Here is a 13,331-nt window from a genome sequence, read left to right as displayed (position 1 = left end):
GTAAAAGTGGTTTAAGCAACTTATAATAAAAAGACTGAAGAAAACTATTAAATACACTGAACACACACTTATAATGATCAACAAAATTAGCTAGCTGGAGACAAGATAGGGCAGATGGGGAACATTTCTCACTATTAATAACCTTATTCCAGGAGGCCTTATGGGTGGGGCCTGACCATGTATTCAAGCGTGCTCTCTTCAAACTAGCCTTATATTCAAGTTTACACTTTTGTTTCACAGCCAAAATTTTGCTTTTTGCTTAGCACGTTTTACTTTAGGATCAATGTTCCAATTAGGCTTTCTTTTACCAATCTGAACTTTATCCACAGGCATTGCAGCTTTGGAAGCTGATTTAAGGCTATGGACAATTTGATAATAATAGCAATTTAGATCAACTCTACTTGAAGGCGAGGAAACTGACGTTTGCAGCAGGTGATATGGCACTTTTATGGTCGGCAGTAAAGCAGTAAGGTATAGTGGGACATTAGCACGATCCCAGTTCAACTTCGTATGCCATTTCTGCTGAGCCGAAAGTGTTTTGTCAGATAGCTCACAGGACAAATTACAGCTAAGAATAAGGTGATCGTCATCAATCTTCTCTTCATCCACCCTGACAATCGATGATATTAAGCTGGAACTGGAAGAGATCACATGATCCAGGTTCGATTTTGAACAGCCTCTGTTATGAATATACGTGAATGGGAGGCTCTTGACTGCGACGTGATATATGCTAGGAAGTGATTCTAGCAAGATGATTGATCTATCGGAGGTACCAATAATGTCACAGTTAAGGTCACCAGCTAAAACCCAATTTAGGTCTTTCAAACGTATACTTTCGAGTAGAGACTTTAAACTGAAGCAATATTTAGCGAAAGATGTGAACGATGCTATAGAACGTCGATCGTAAGGTAAGTAAACGTTTATAAAGGCGGTACTGTAACTTTCAATCGCTAAGATATTATCATCATAATGATGATGATCACAGAGGGCTTTGATGGGGAACGGAAGAAAATTGCTAGGCCACCGGAAGGGCGGCCTCTAGTTTTCTTGGCCTCTTGCGAAAAAAAACGGTGGACAGAAGATCGCTTCAGGCTAGAAACGTTTGATTTTGTCAAAAGATTTTCTTGCAAGAACACTTTGTCATGAACTAATAATTCATTAATTAATAAGTCTTTGTCTTTTGTGCCGTTAATATTGAGAGAAGCAAAACTTAAAATAGTGGCTTGGTTCATTTTGGAGCAGAGTTCAGAGAGCGCGTTTGATCACTGGGCAATTGATACTATAGGAAACATGAGCTTCGCCGCAGTTGGCACATTTCGGAGCCTCTAAGCAAGGATTGTCTTTAGTATTGGAATGGCATCCAGAACATTTAGAGCACTTCATCTCATTCGGGGCACATGGGCAGTGAGCTAACGAATGATGGATACTTTGGCATCTAAGACACCGTCTGGGCAGTTCTTTGTATTCCGATATTTTAAAAGACTCGTAACCCAAGCGCAGACCTGTAGCGATGGCAGATTTTAGTCTGCCATCGTAATTAGTTATCGATTAGTTATCCTAAACGGAATGTATGAGAAGAGCCGATCCGGCTGGCCTCAATAAGATCAGGAATAGTGGAGATGAGTATACTGCTAGAAACACTATCGGGAAGTCCCCTAATTACTCCAAGAGGTTTGCGATCAATCCCTTTAGCAAGAATATTTGGATAGCTCGCAACAGCAGATGCGGCAAGAGAATTGGCGGAAACTTTATCCCGCGTAACAACAACCCATCAATGTCCGACAATGAACTATTCTTAGCACTGGGTCCCGAACGACGAGGTTTAGGCTCATCTGGGAAGCAATTGTTATATAAAAGTTTCTTAGCGCCAAAAACATCTTCATACGGACAAAAATCACTAGCGTATTTCACAATCGACTGATGGTCCAACCCCTCATCGAGATTGTGCTGAGCAAAATCCAAAACTGGGCAATAATAAAGCGTACTGATATTCCAATTGTGCATGATAAGTAAATTTCATTCACGACTCGGCATCAGTCCAAAAACAATTAAGCGAAAAAGGTATATCCACAGAGAAGTTCTCAATAAGCACAATTATGAAATGATCCACACTGGCTAAATGAATGCAATGAGAATAAATAATAACTTATCTTTGAGTGGGGCAAGTAATCCAGTGATTTGCAAGTAATCCGAATATTTCAATGCACGACTCAGATGATAGTAGTGCTGAATACAAGTTTATAAATTTATCTAACAAGTTTCAATTACAAGTTCAAAAGTATTTCACTCGTTATTTATTCCAAACAGGTACAGAGTTAATCCGGCTTAAATTCAATTAGTTGTTGACTGGTCAAATACCAAAAGAGAACTTCTACTTTTGTTTTACGAGGTCAGTCCTGAAAGGGTTGAGATTATATCTAAATCAAAGCTGGTATATAAAAAGTAACAGACTAAACATTTCAGAAGAAAACAAAAAAGAAAGAAGAAGCTAGCAACAGTAAAAAAAATTAAAGAGTAAATCAGTATAACAGATACAGCATCCAGCTAGTGCCTGCATCCTGTGAAGGTGCTCATGCACCGGCTAGTGCTCATTCAGGCTGATGACTGTGAAGAAAACGCAGAAAGATGATTTAAGACTGGCTGCGATTTTAACACACTAAAATAGAATTTATATTTGCTAGCTAGAGCAGCTGGTAACTTGCAAAAGAACGTCAAAATTAAAAACAGGGCAGTTTTAAAACAATTGTCAAAAATGTGAATTAGCCAACATAAAAGCAAAGTCTGTGGGAAACTATGATTTAAAAAAAAGAGATCTAACTGTGAATGATTCGTGAAATAACGATCAGTTTGGTTGGTTGGCAAAGCAGCGAAGAGTCCTGGTTGAACTTCGTTGAAGTAAGGATGCTAGGGCTGTTTTTTTTTTTAAAGTTTTTAAGAAACATTATTAGTTTTAATTCTCACATTTTAATGTAAGATTATTTATATATACTATTTATTTTCTCTCTCTTTCTCGTATTTTGCTGAAGACGGCCCTTGGACATAGGACCGAAATATTCACAGAATTGATTTCCACTGTCTTGCAAAGATTTTCCCTATTGTTTCTACTTTGTAGTTGTTTCTAATGTTTCTCTGTTGTAGCAGGCTGTCGAAGAAATTCAAAGTCAAGACAAATATAGTCAAAAGATCAATTGGAAAGATCACAAGGATAGTTTTACTAGCTCCCTTTTGGATAGTTTCAAGCTTATATCATTTGTTTTTGATGATAAATCGGTGCCCCATGACATAGTATATCAAAAACAAGGTTAAGCATATCCAGAATAGCCTACATTTATAAGTTATCCACGAATATGGCAAATTTTTGAACTATGAACAACTTTTAAGCAACAGGCATCCCGCTTTAACCAAACCAAACATAAGTTTCCGCTCGGTCATTTTTCTAGGAAGCAAAATAACACCAAGGTGTTTTTATATATGCTTAAACAGATCTGAAGGTCATTAAGGTCATCTTTTTCTAAAATGTTAGCACGGAGTCTAAATTGTGTGAAGAAGGAACTGTCTTCTGTTGGTGGTTAAAGATGGTCGTGATCGGTAAATTTGAAACGGGTATTGATTCAGTACTATTAAAACATTTAAAAAGTTAGGAGACTGAATTTAGTACTCTGGAGCAGTGTTGCCACTCGACCGGCACCGCTCCGCGGCGCCGGCTTCGTCAAAAAGCGGCATTTCCGTGGCATCCTTGAACCAAAATGCGGTAAAAACCGCGGCATGCCCGAAATTCTCGGAAAAGCTGTGTTTTGTATTTTTGAGAGAGAATGGGTGAAAAATCTCGCTTTAATATGAATGTTGATTCAGTTTCAAGTGAAGTATGGTGAAGATCTGTCATAAATTTGAGAAAACACGTGCTTCCTATCCTTCTTTTCAGCAGTCAAAGGTAAGCATGGTCAGCTCAGTCCGTGAACACACATTTGTCGTTCATCGTTTTGGTCAAGCACGCAACAGAAGGAAAAGTGCAGAGGTACCACAGCAGGGAAAGTCCACGGTGGGAATACCGTATAAATGTGAAGTGAATAGTGAAAAAATTAAAAGCGATTTTCCCTTGGGCCTTCAAGCCTATCCAATAGAATAATTGATGGGTAACTAGATTCTCGTATCTCAACCTTTTTCGATTAATGTTTAATGAAAATCAATATCAAAAGCTTCAAGAAGGAACATTCAGATAAGTAATATAAGACAAACAGACAAGATTAATTACAGATAAATAATACAAGACAAACAGACAAGATTAATCGGAATCGGACTGTTCACGTGTGTCACAAACAATATCTTTGGCCAGACCATACACAATACTTTGGTTCAAAACGTTACAGTCACGAGAAGGGGCACTAGCCTTCACTTTGAGTACACGCTTGACTAGTCCGGGTTCTAGCTCTAGCACTGACTTGCCCGAGTCAAGCCCTCCTTTAGAATTGCGCTTAAGGTCACACGTGGTTTTCAGTGTTGCCGAAAGAGTCACTGCACTTAGTCAGTTTTGCTTATCAGTTTTCACTTCCTTGAGCAAACTGAAGAGACGCTCGGCAATAACGTTTGAGAAAGGGAGTGAGAAAAAGTACTATACCATTTTTCCGACATTTGGGAACATCCGACTACCATTTGGTGACTTCGTTTCCAATATGTGGCGCCAGTAAACGACAATGTCCATGTCATCTACGTCAGGGAGATCGACAGTACTAGGTAGAGCTACACTCGGTATAGACCGCCATTCCTGCTCTAGCTTTGCTTTATTCCAAAGCGCAGAATCGTATTGGTCGAAGAAATGACGAAGACTGGGAACTTTCAGTTCATAACTAGAGCTTGGGGTAAGCAAGTGTACCAGGTCGTAGATGTTTTCAGAGAATGGAAAACGGTCAAAAATTTGTTGAACAACTTCGACGTAGAAATCCCTCGCGGAGTGACGAATTCGGAGACTTTCCGCTACAAAACGACCACTGGTAACTTCTCTCGTTTCGAGCCCCACAAGAAAATCGTACCCTTTGTAGCTAATATTGACATTTTCGTCGGGAAGATAGTTCACTTCGTCATGCGGATTGATGTCAAAAGGGTTGACTGTTCTAAAATATGAAGACTTCATAAAGTTCATGGCTAATTTCCGAAGAAGTTTTTCCACCTGGGTTTTCATGAGGTTAAATAGTGGTTTTTCAGACTGGAAGATGGTGTTGAACTCATTAAGCTCTCCCAACACTTTCTCGACAAAAAACATCACAACCCTCGAGTATGGGTTGTTTAGTGTCATTCTTACATGATCATTAGCATGCGAGGGATCATCAAGTACCAACGAGTCACAGTACAACGTAAGAGTATCCCACTGTTCGAGAATACAGCGTGCACAGTTTTGGAACGACAACCAGCGTGTTGGAGCCAAAGCAAGGAATCTGTGCTGTTCCACTTGAGTAAAGGCTTGAAATTCCTTCCTATATGCATCTTGGCGTTTTGCACTGTGCCTGAAGTGATTGCACACAATCCGACATAGATCTTCGAGGCTCTTGGACAGTTTTTTGCAAGCATGACTTGCAACTAGGGCACACAGATGGCAGCTACATTTCACAACTGTAACCCAGGAATATTTCCCTTCAACAAGTGTTTTGACTGAGTGGTTTATCCCCATCATAGCATTTGTTGTGTCAGAGCAGAATCCGACCCAGTTTTGTAGAGGAACACCCGCCTTCTTGACATCATCCATCACCTTCATTAGCTGGTTGAATAGACCAGACACTGATCCGTCGCTGCATTCGACAGGAGCGAGCAAATCTACCTGCATATTTATTGCTTCGTCACAAAAACTGACACAAACAGCAAGTTGTTTGGCTACAGAGGAATCTGTGGTCTCGTCAATTACTACGGAGAAAAGATTTGTTTTCAGGTTTTCAAGAAGCGTTTCATGAAAATGAGGGGCCAGCGCTTGTCGAGCAATATTGGTTGCTTTAGTTCTACCAAGAGTGGCCTGGCATACTTTTCACAAGTTTCAGCAAGTCTTCAGAAAGCGAATAGGGTAGATCATGCTCAACGAGAAATGTCACTAGCTTCGCTTCAACAGTGGCCACTCTTTCGATTTTTGAATCACCAGAAAAATGAAGAGTCAATGGCATGGTCTTAGAAGACAAAGTTATCCACGCTTTTTTATTTTCTTCGTGAGCTTTGGTCTGTTTGTGCCTTTTTGCGTCGTGTTTCCCTTTATTACAAATGAAATCCTTTTTGCAGTAAAGATAGTGAGCTAAATATCCACTGTTTTGACCGGTCTGCACCTTTCCTTTTCGTAACTATTCATTAAAGTCAGATTCTCTTTCCCACTCAGTCTTTTATCTTTGGTCTGCCCTTTTCTTTGTGATCCTCGGTTTTTTGTTGGAGGGTTCACTATCGTCCGAGTCTTATCACCTTCCTCATATTCCTGATCGATATCTATCACTTCCGCTATTATGTTGTAACACGTTTGGTCTATAAACAAGAAAAATGTTTAGCTAAATATTTAGGAAAGAAATAGGGAGAGTACAAAATAACACACACAACAACAAAAATCACTCAATGAAAATTTCTGTTTCTAAATCTGAATAGTAAAATTTGTTTACCGAAAAGGGCTGAAAGACCAAATGAAAATGCGTTACTTCGTTGCTATGACTTGGGCCCATGCTGACTTGGACACACATATTCAAGCAACGAATTAAACGGATACGTCAATTACGATCCTATTCAGAGAAATTATCCTTCCCTAAGGTTGATCATGAAGTTTGACAGCCTGACGAGGACCCTTGCCAAGAAGGGCCAAAATATCCGTTGTATACTTGAATATATTCGCGATTAATAAAATTCCATACAGTGATATTCCCTGTCAGATTTGGGGTACCTCTACAGCTAGTAACTGTGTTGCATGCTTGACGAAAACGATTTACGACAAATAGGCGTTCAAACACTGAGCAGTGTTAAGCAAGCTCACTTGATTGGGCCACTGAAAAGCCGAGTTCGTATTGAGGTTCAAAGTTTCCGCGTCATAGTAGAACTTAGCGCTGTGAGCATGACCTTAAATATTCTGAACATCATGCTAGAGAAAACAGTAAAATTGCCAAAAATCCTCTTAACACCATCCGATATTGCATTGTATTCACTTAAAATACACATACAAAAATTTGCTTTTCAGTTCAACTTTAAGGAGTCGGGTGAAGAACGGATACCTACAAGAGCCAATGGTTTGGATCACAGATTAAATTCTGGGATTCCATAAAAACCTTTGTTCTTGTTCATTTATGATGCCTGTTCAACTATCATCCGTTTTGGACTTCTTTTGTTTTGCTTGTCGGGATCCCGAAACGTCAGTGGAGGGATACCTATGACATTGCAAAAGTTGTCCGTCTGTAGCCTAAGCACGATAACTGTCGAAATGAATGAAATATTTTGATGAAACTCGGTGGGAGGATCCTTTGGGTCAAGGGAAAGGTTGAGTTTGTAGATGGGCTATGTAGCCCTAAACTTAAGGGTGAGGATTCAAATTAAGGGACAGACAAAATATTTTTAAAAAGTTAATGAGATAGTCGATTATGGGGTAAGAAAACATGCTGAACACGGCAATGTAAACCATCTTCTCGCCGGACAAGTTGTTCACCTGGAATCCGGCCAAAACCAGAAAGTTAATTAAAAGTAAAAGTTTTATTTTAAGTTGATAAGATGTTCGATTTCGGGGTAAGAGGGCATGACGAAACCGTATATGACAATTGTTTTTTAGCCGGACATATATTTCGTCCGGAATCCGGCTGAAACCGGATAATTTGTTATACGTATATTTTTTATTTGAAGTTGACTAGATGTTGGAAATAGGGGTAAGAACTCAAGGAGATACGCTAAATTCGTTTCTGAGCTTCTATTTTTCGCCAGACAAGTAGCTCCGGAATTTCGGCGAAACCGGAAAATTGGCAGAAGGCAGGATCGTTTCGATCGGTATCGTCAAAATAGATATGACTTATAGAGGTAAACACACATGCTGAATCTAAATCTGAAATTGGTTTTCTCAGAATATTAGCTATTTGGCCTTAATCTGTTTCTATATCTTTAAGAGTAAAAATGTTCGAGGAATCTGGCGAAGACTGGATCTAGCGAAGACAAAACCCAATGTCTTGATTAAATATTGAATTTTTGGGATCCCATAGAACCTTTGGTCTTGTTTCTCACTTTCACAGAGGCACATTCAGTTATCAGATATTTTGCGTGCAGCCAGCCGCGTCGGAGAGTAGAAAGGCTGGACACAGTCGACAAGTGCTAACAAGGAAATTGCTAATTTCGAAAAAAATTATATTTCTTAGCTGTTTCATCATCGTGATTTTGATGATCTCTTCTAGTGAGAATCGGGCTTTCAAAACTTTCGGTAAGAGCTACACCTCTCGTTGATACCATATGATGAATTCGAATTTTGAAATGATGAAGTAACGAACTGGCAACTAGTTAAAACACGCATTTTGGTAAACAGAAAACAGATCATAGAAGCCGCCCACCCCCTAGGATAGGCCAGTACTTTTTGGCTCAATAAACTCTTTCTGACCTGATTACATAAAGGCCATAACGACTAGGTGGGAGGCACCCCCCCCGAATATTGTTGGCCAGTCGATAAAAAGTAACCGAGTCAACGCGCAGCGCCGCTATTTTTCGTGAAAATAGTCAATTTTTTACTTGGAAACAGTAGATTTTTCACAGAAACAGTCGATTTCTTCTTGAAAATAGTTGTTTTTCTTAAAATCAGCCGAATTTTTGACAACACAGTCGTTTTTTCTCAATAATAGTCGTTTTGGTCTGCATAAAACAGTCGGTAAAAATGACCAGCCAGTCGATAAATACCTCCTCCCCCCCCCCACACATTTCGTCTAATAACGGTTCTTACGACACCTAGGCTACTTAAATATAGTTACTACTTACCATCAATACCATCAGACAATCCTGTGAAATAAGACAAGTCTGTCTGGTCCTTATTGCTAACTTGAAAACACTTGGGCTGAGCTGACAGAGGTCATGAAGTCATGAGAAGAACTGAGAAACTCAAACGTCAAAGTTTCGTCAAACCCGCAAAAATAACTCAACCCCCTTCGATCACACTGGCCTCCCAGGGGAAAAGCTGCCGATCGACGGGTCATTAATTAAGTTCCGTAGTTGACTTCCGCGAAACTTTGAAATCCCCATTTTATGCAATAAAGACATTTGCGAAAAATAAGAAACTTAAAGTTGGACAAATTTTACATACAGGAACAAATGCGGTATAAAAAGCCATTTCGCGGCATAATCGCGGCGTGCGGCATGATCAAAACTCTATGTGGCATTTCTCTCAGAATAGCGGCGCAATGCCGCGAAATGCGGCATAAGTGGCAACACAGCTCTGGAGAGCCCCGAAGGATATAAATACCAAACTGAAGTTGTCCATTGTGAAGTAATGCACATGCACACTGCTCTTACCCTCATCCCCCCCCAAAAAAAAGTGGTGGATGATTTTAGTAAATTGATGTAAAATAGCTGTATCACGTAGCTACAGCATCACGTTCATAATTTAACAGCAATAAATCAGCAATTATCAGCTATACCCAGTGATTTTTATCAGGTTTCTCAACTTTTTGGAATTGTCTCTTTTCTGTGCACTCTTTTCCACTCGTATGTGATTATTTATGTTGGGACTAATCCTTGGCGTATCTCTAGCCTTGGGAATAATTTGCTGTTGAAGAAATCTCTCGCAGCAAATAGAGAAGAGTTCTTTGCCAAAGATCGGCACACTTCTTATTTTGTTTTTGACTGGTCAAGGATGCAACATCACCTTCCAGAACTTAGTTTGTATTTGAATGCAGTTACATTCTATGACAATCCTGCGAATATCCTTCAATAAGATTTAAACATACATTATTCTAAACAAAAAAGTACTGGGTGTGTGGAGTATGTAAAAGACGATCACTTAGGCCAAGAGGAGTAATTACTGCTGCGAGAAAAATAATGATCTTTGCGAGCAGGTAAACGAAGTAGCGTTATGTGTTTACTTGTTGGTATCGTAACTATCTGGGTATCTACAAGGATGGAGCATCACTAATCTGTTTCTGGCTGATTTGATTAAAAAGTATAACATGTTGCATCTGAAGCATATGGATACAGCCCTAATCTTGACTTTATCAGTAAGAAACTAAAGGTAAGTAACTAGCCCTTTTATGAATTTGCTTCCCGGAGGAAGTAAACACAAAAAAAACCCAACACAAAAAAAAACTTTGCAGAATATCCTTTTGGATTTATTTTTGTCTTGTCCAAAGCTCAAATGCCGGGATGGCCGAGAATAAAAAATCGCAAAAATTATAAAAATAGGAACTAATGACTGACAGGAAATTGCACCTTCTCATCTCTGAAAAAAAGGGGAATAGATTGTTAGTGTAGTCTTGGTTTGAGGTAGGCATTCTAGTCGGGTAAAAAAAATGATACACAGACTATGCAAATTGAGTACTTATCTGGGAAGATTCCCAATTCTTCTACCTTTTCTCCAAGTGACCTTTCATTGGATTAATCAAATTAAGAACCTTTTCCAAAAAAGCAGTTTTTCAATGAAAAGTAAAGAGCTATTCTAAAATGTGCAGAAATAAAGTCATACAAAGATTTAAGCTGAGATCGAACTTAAATTACTATGAATAAAAACAGGAAGTCTAAGATAAACATCAATCTGAAATGGAAAATTATTTCAAACAAAAAGACAATTTATACAGCTAGGGTCTATTGATGAATCCTAAAATCAGCAGAACAAAATGAAAATAAATAACAAAGCCAAGCTTAAAACAGACACGAATTACCATAAATAAGGTCAGAATTACCGTCTGCCTCCACTGCCTAAAGTTCCAAACGTCATAGGACAAAGACAAATATTTTGCCTGCTATCTGAATCAGTGAATCAAGATTATTTTGCTTTTTTCATTTTTTTTTCTATTTAAGGTTCTCTTGGTCCTGTCTACATTTAATGTTAAAGTAGGTCGTAAAAATGCTTTGCCGATCTGTGATTTTACAGCTCCATGTTCGAAAACTTTTTTTTGGCCCCATTTGGCCCAACACTTTGTTTTACTTGAGCTTGTCCTTGACTGAGGCACTTTAAATCAATCAGGCAACAACCCTTGGAAGTTTCAAGCCAATCTGAAAATGCATTTGATCCTTTTTTGGACTTCATTTTCAAAGGGAAACCGGGCCCCCAGTGTATACTTTCTAATTTACATAATGTCCCTGTGACCTAGTAACTTCCGGGTATAATTTTTAAGCCGTCCGCAAAAAAGAGAAACAAAGAGTTTTTGCCCTGTTTTGGGGAACAAACATTGTTTCTCCTTTTTTGGCTTGGATTCCTCTTGATGAAAAGACTTTGGGATTTGAGTTTTGAGCTGATAGTCCCAATTTTTGGGGTCATCCTTTTAAACTAAATTTTTACGTAACGCTTCTCTTTTCCTGAGCTCCAAGTTTCAACTGATCAGGGAGAAAAAGGTGTTTAGTAGATTTCCAAGTGTCTTCCATTTCTCCTAACGCTCCCCCCTCAGCAACAAAATGCGGTATCCTCTTGCGCCAGAAAGGATACCTAAAAGTTTCAAGCCAATCCGTAACCCAAGATCAAATCCCCCCCTTTTACTTTAAAAACCTATCTGAATAATTGGCAATTTGTATAATTTACGACCCTTGGGCCTAAAGCTGTAAAGTTCATGTTATCATTGAAGGTAAATTTATTGGGCCTTTCATATGTTGTGAACAAAATTATTATCTTAAAATGTATCCGATATTTAAAGGGGAGGGGGCTAGGTAGCAAAAAGAGGCACGGTAGAGGAGCCAGTTGCCCTTTAATGACCTTTGGCCCTGAAAAGGGTGCTAGAACGATATTTGATCTAAAAACTCCCTCCCAAGTTTCCATGACGACCTGTTCCATGAAAAGTGGCCGAAAAAAAATGCACGAGAGGCACATGGCTCTTTGCTTAGGCGCCGCTAAAACATTAAGACGAGGATGCTAAAAGATGAGACAACATCCTTGACACAAATGTCCTGCTTGTTTCTGGCTGGTAAAGACGGACTGATTTCTAATGGGGGCTATGCGAGACGTAGGCTTAAAAATTAATGTCTGATGCGTTGCGATAATGAATATGATTGCTGATTATTTGAGATGGAAAAATTACCCAATTAAGTGGGTATATACGTGGAATGTTTTGTGTCTGTCAAAGCAAAGGCTGTACATTTTTTAATAAATATTAACAGTATTTATTAAAATTATTAAAATATGTCCTCAAACATAGTGACCTGCCTAGCAGACAGTCTTATGACTTATTATTCAGGTGACTTTCCCAACCAGGAGATAGACTGCTATTGAGTATTATACAATAATTTTGCTGTCGCTATTTTGTTTATTGTTAAGAATTTCATCTCACGTTCTATCAGCCCTCTGCAGCAATGTCAAAATGAAAGGAGGTAATGCATCCGATTTTCCTTCGTCACCTTCTAACCATTATTATTGTTCTTATTTTTAGATTAATAATCTCAACGTGTCTGAACTAATTGGACCGCGTGGCTTTGTATTCCTGTGGTGTGGATCAGCCGAAGGTCTCGATTTAGGTAGGCTCTGTCTCAAGAAATGGGGGTTTCGGCGATGTGAAGATATTTGCTGGATACAAACCAATACCAATAATCCGAGTCACTCAAAGAACCTAGACCCAAAAGCTGTCTTTCAACGTACTAAGGTAACTGATTTTCTTCTCATGGGGCTCAATTTCCACCCTAATTCAAGCCAGTAGAGTTAAAGATAAAGGCAGATGTTGTAGTTTTATTTACGCTATAGTGTACGTAAAAGGTTTTTTTTTTTAGGTTTGTTCAAGTTTTGGTTTAGTTTAGTTATATATATATATAGTTTTTTTACCATTCTGATTAAAAGAAGTAACTTGAAATATTGTTCCGGTGCCCATCTGGGTCCGGGTCATAACTGATATTGATTTAATCTAATCACACAGTTAGTATGTACCATGTCACATGAGGTGGGAGACTAACTCTCTGGGGCCACCGCTGTGCGGATTATAAGTCCTCGTAAAATTGTGATTACAATGGGCTGTATCATTATTACCTTTCTACTAAAATGTATGGGCCTCTGTTTAAAAAAAAAAATTATTTGTTTAATTTCAGAGCCATGTTTTTGAGGTAGCACGTATCCCCTTTCCTCTGGTAGAATATATAATATTTCTTTAATGATTCTGATCAAAAACACATATCTGCAAATTTCGGTCCGATGCCATGCAAAGCCACAAGTGTCCCTGGAGACAAGTTGAAAG

At 38.8% G+C, this 13,331-nt stretch overlaps 1 protein-coding gene across 2 annotated transcripts in view; it reads left to right on the top strand.

Annotated features, from left to right (window-relative positions):
• The window catches only part of LOC136032123 (N6-adenosine-methyltransferase non-catalytic subunit-like), a 46,934-nt gene that overhangs the window by 25,713 nt on the left and 7,890 nt on the right, over window positions 1-13,331 (top strand). For both annotated transcript variants that reach the window (XM_065712289.1, XM_065712290.1), the window contains exon 5: window positions 12,540-12,749. In XM_065712289.1, coding sequence (XP_065568361.1) covers window positions 12,540-12,749 — 210 coding nt within the window. The remainder of the gene's footprint in view (window positions 1-12,539; window positions 12,750-13,331) is intronic.

The sequence above is a fragment of the Artemia franciscana genome, chromosome 10, assembly GCF_032884065.1.
Source record: "Artemia franciscana chromosome 10, ASM3288406v1, whole genome shotgun sequence".
NCBI classification, from domain to species: domain Eukaryota; kingdom Metazoa; phylum Arthropoda; class Branchiopoda; order Anostraca; family Artemiidae; genus Artemia; species Artemia franciscana.
The sequence above is the reverse complement of the archived record's forward strand: the minus strand, read 5'-3'. Positions and strand labels throughout refer to the sequence as shown.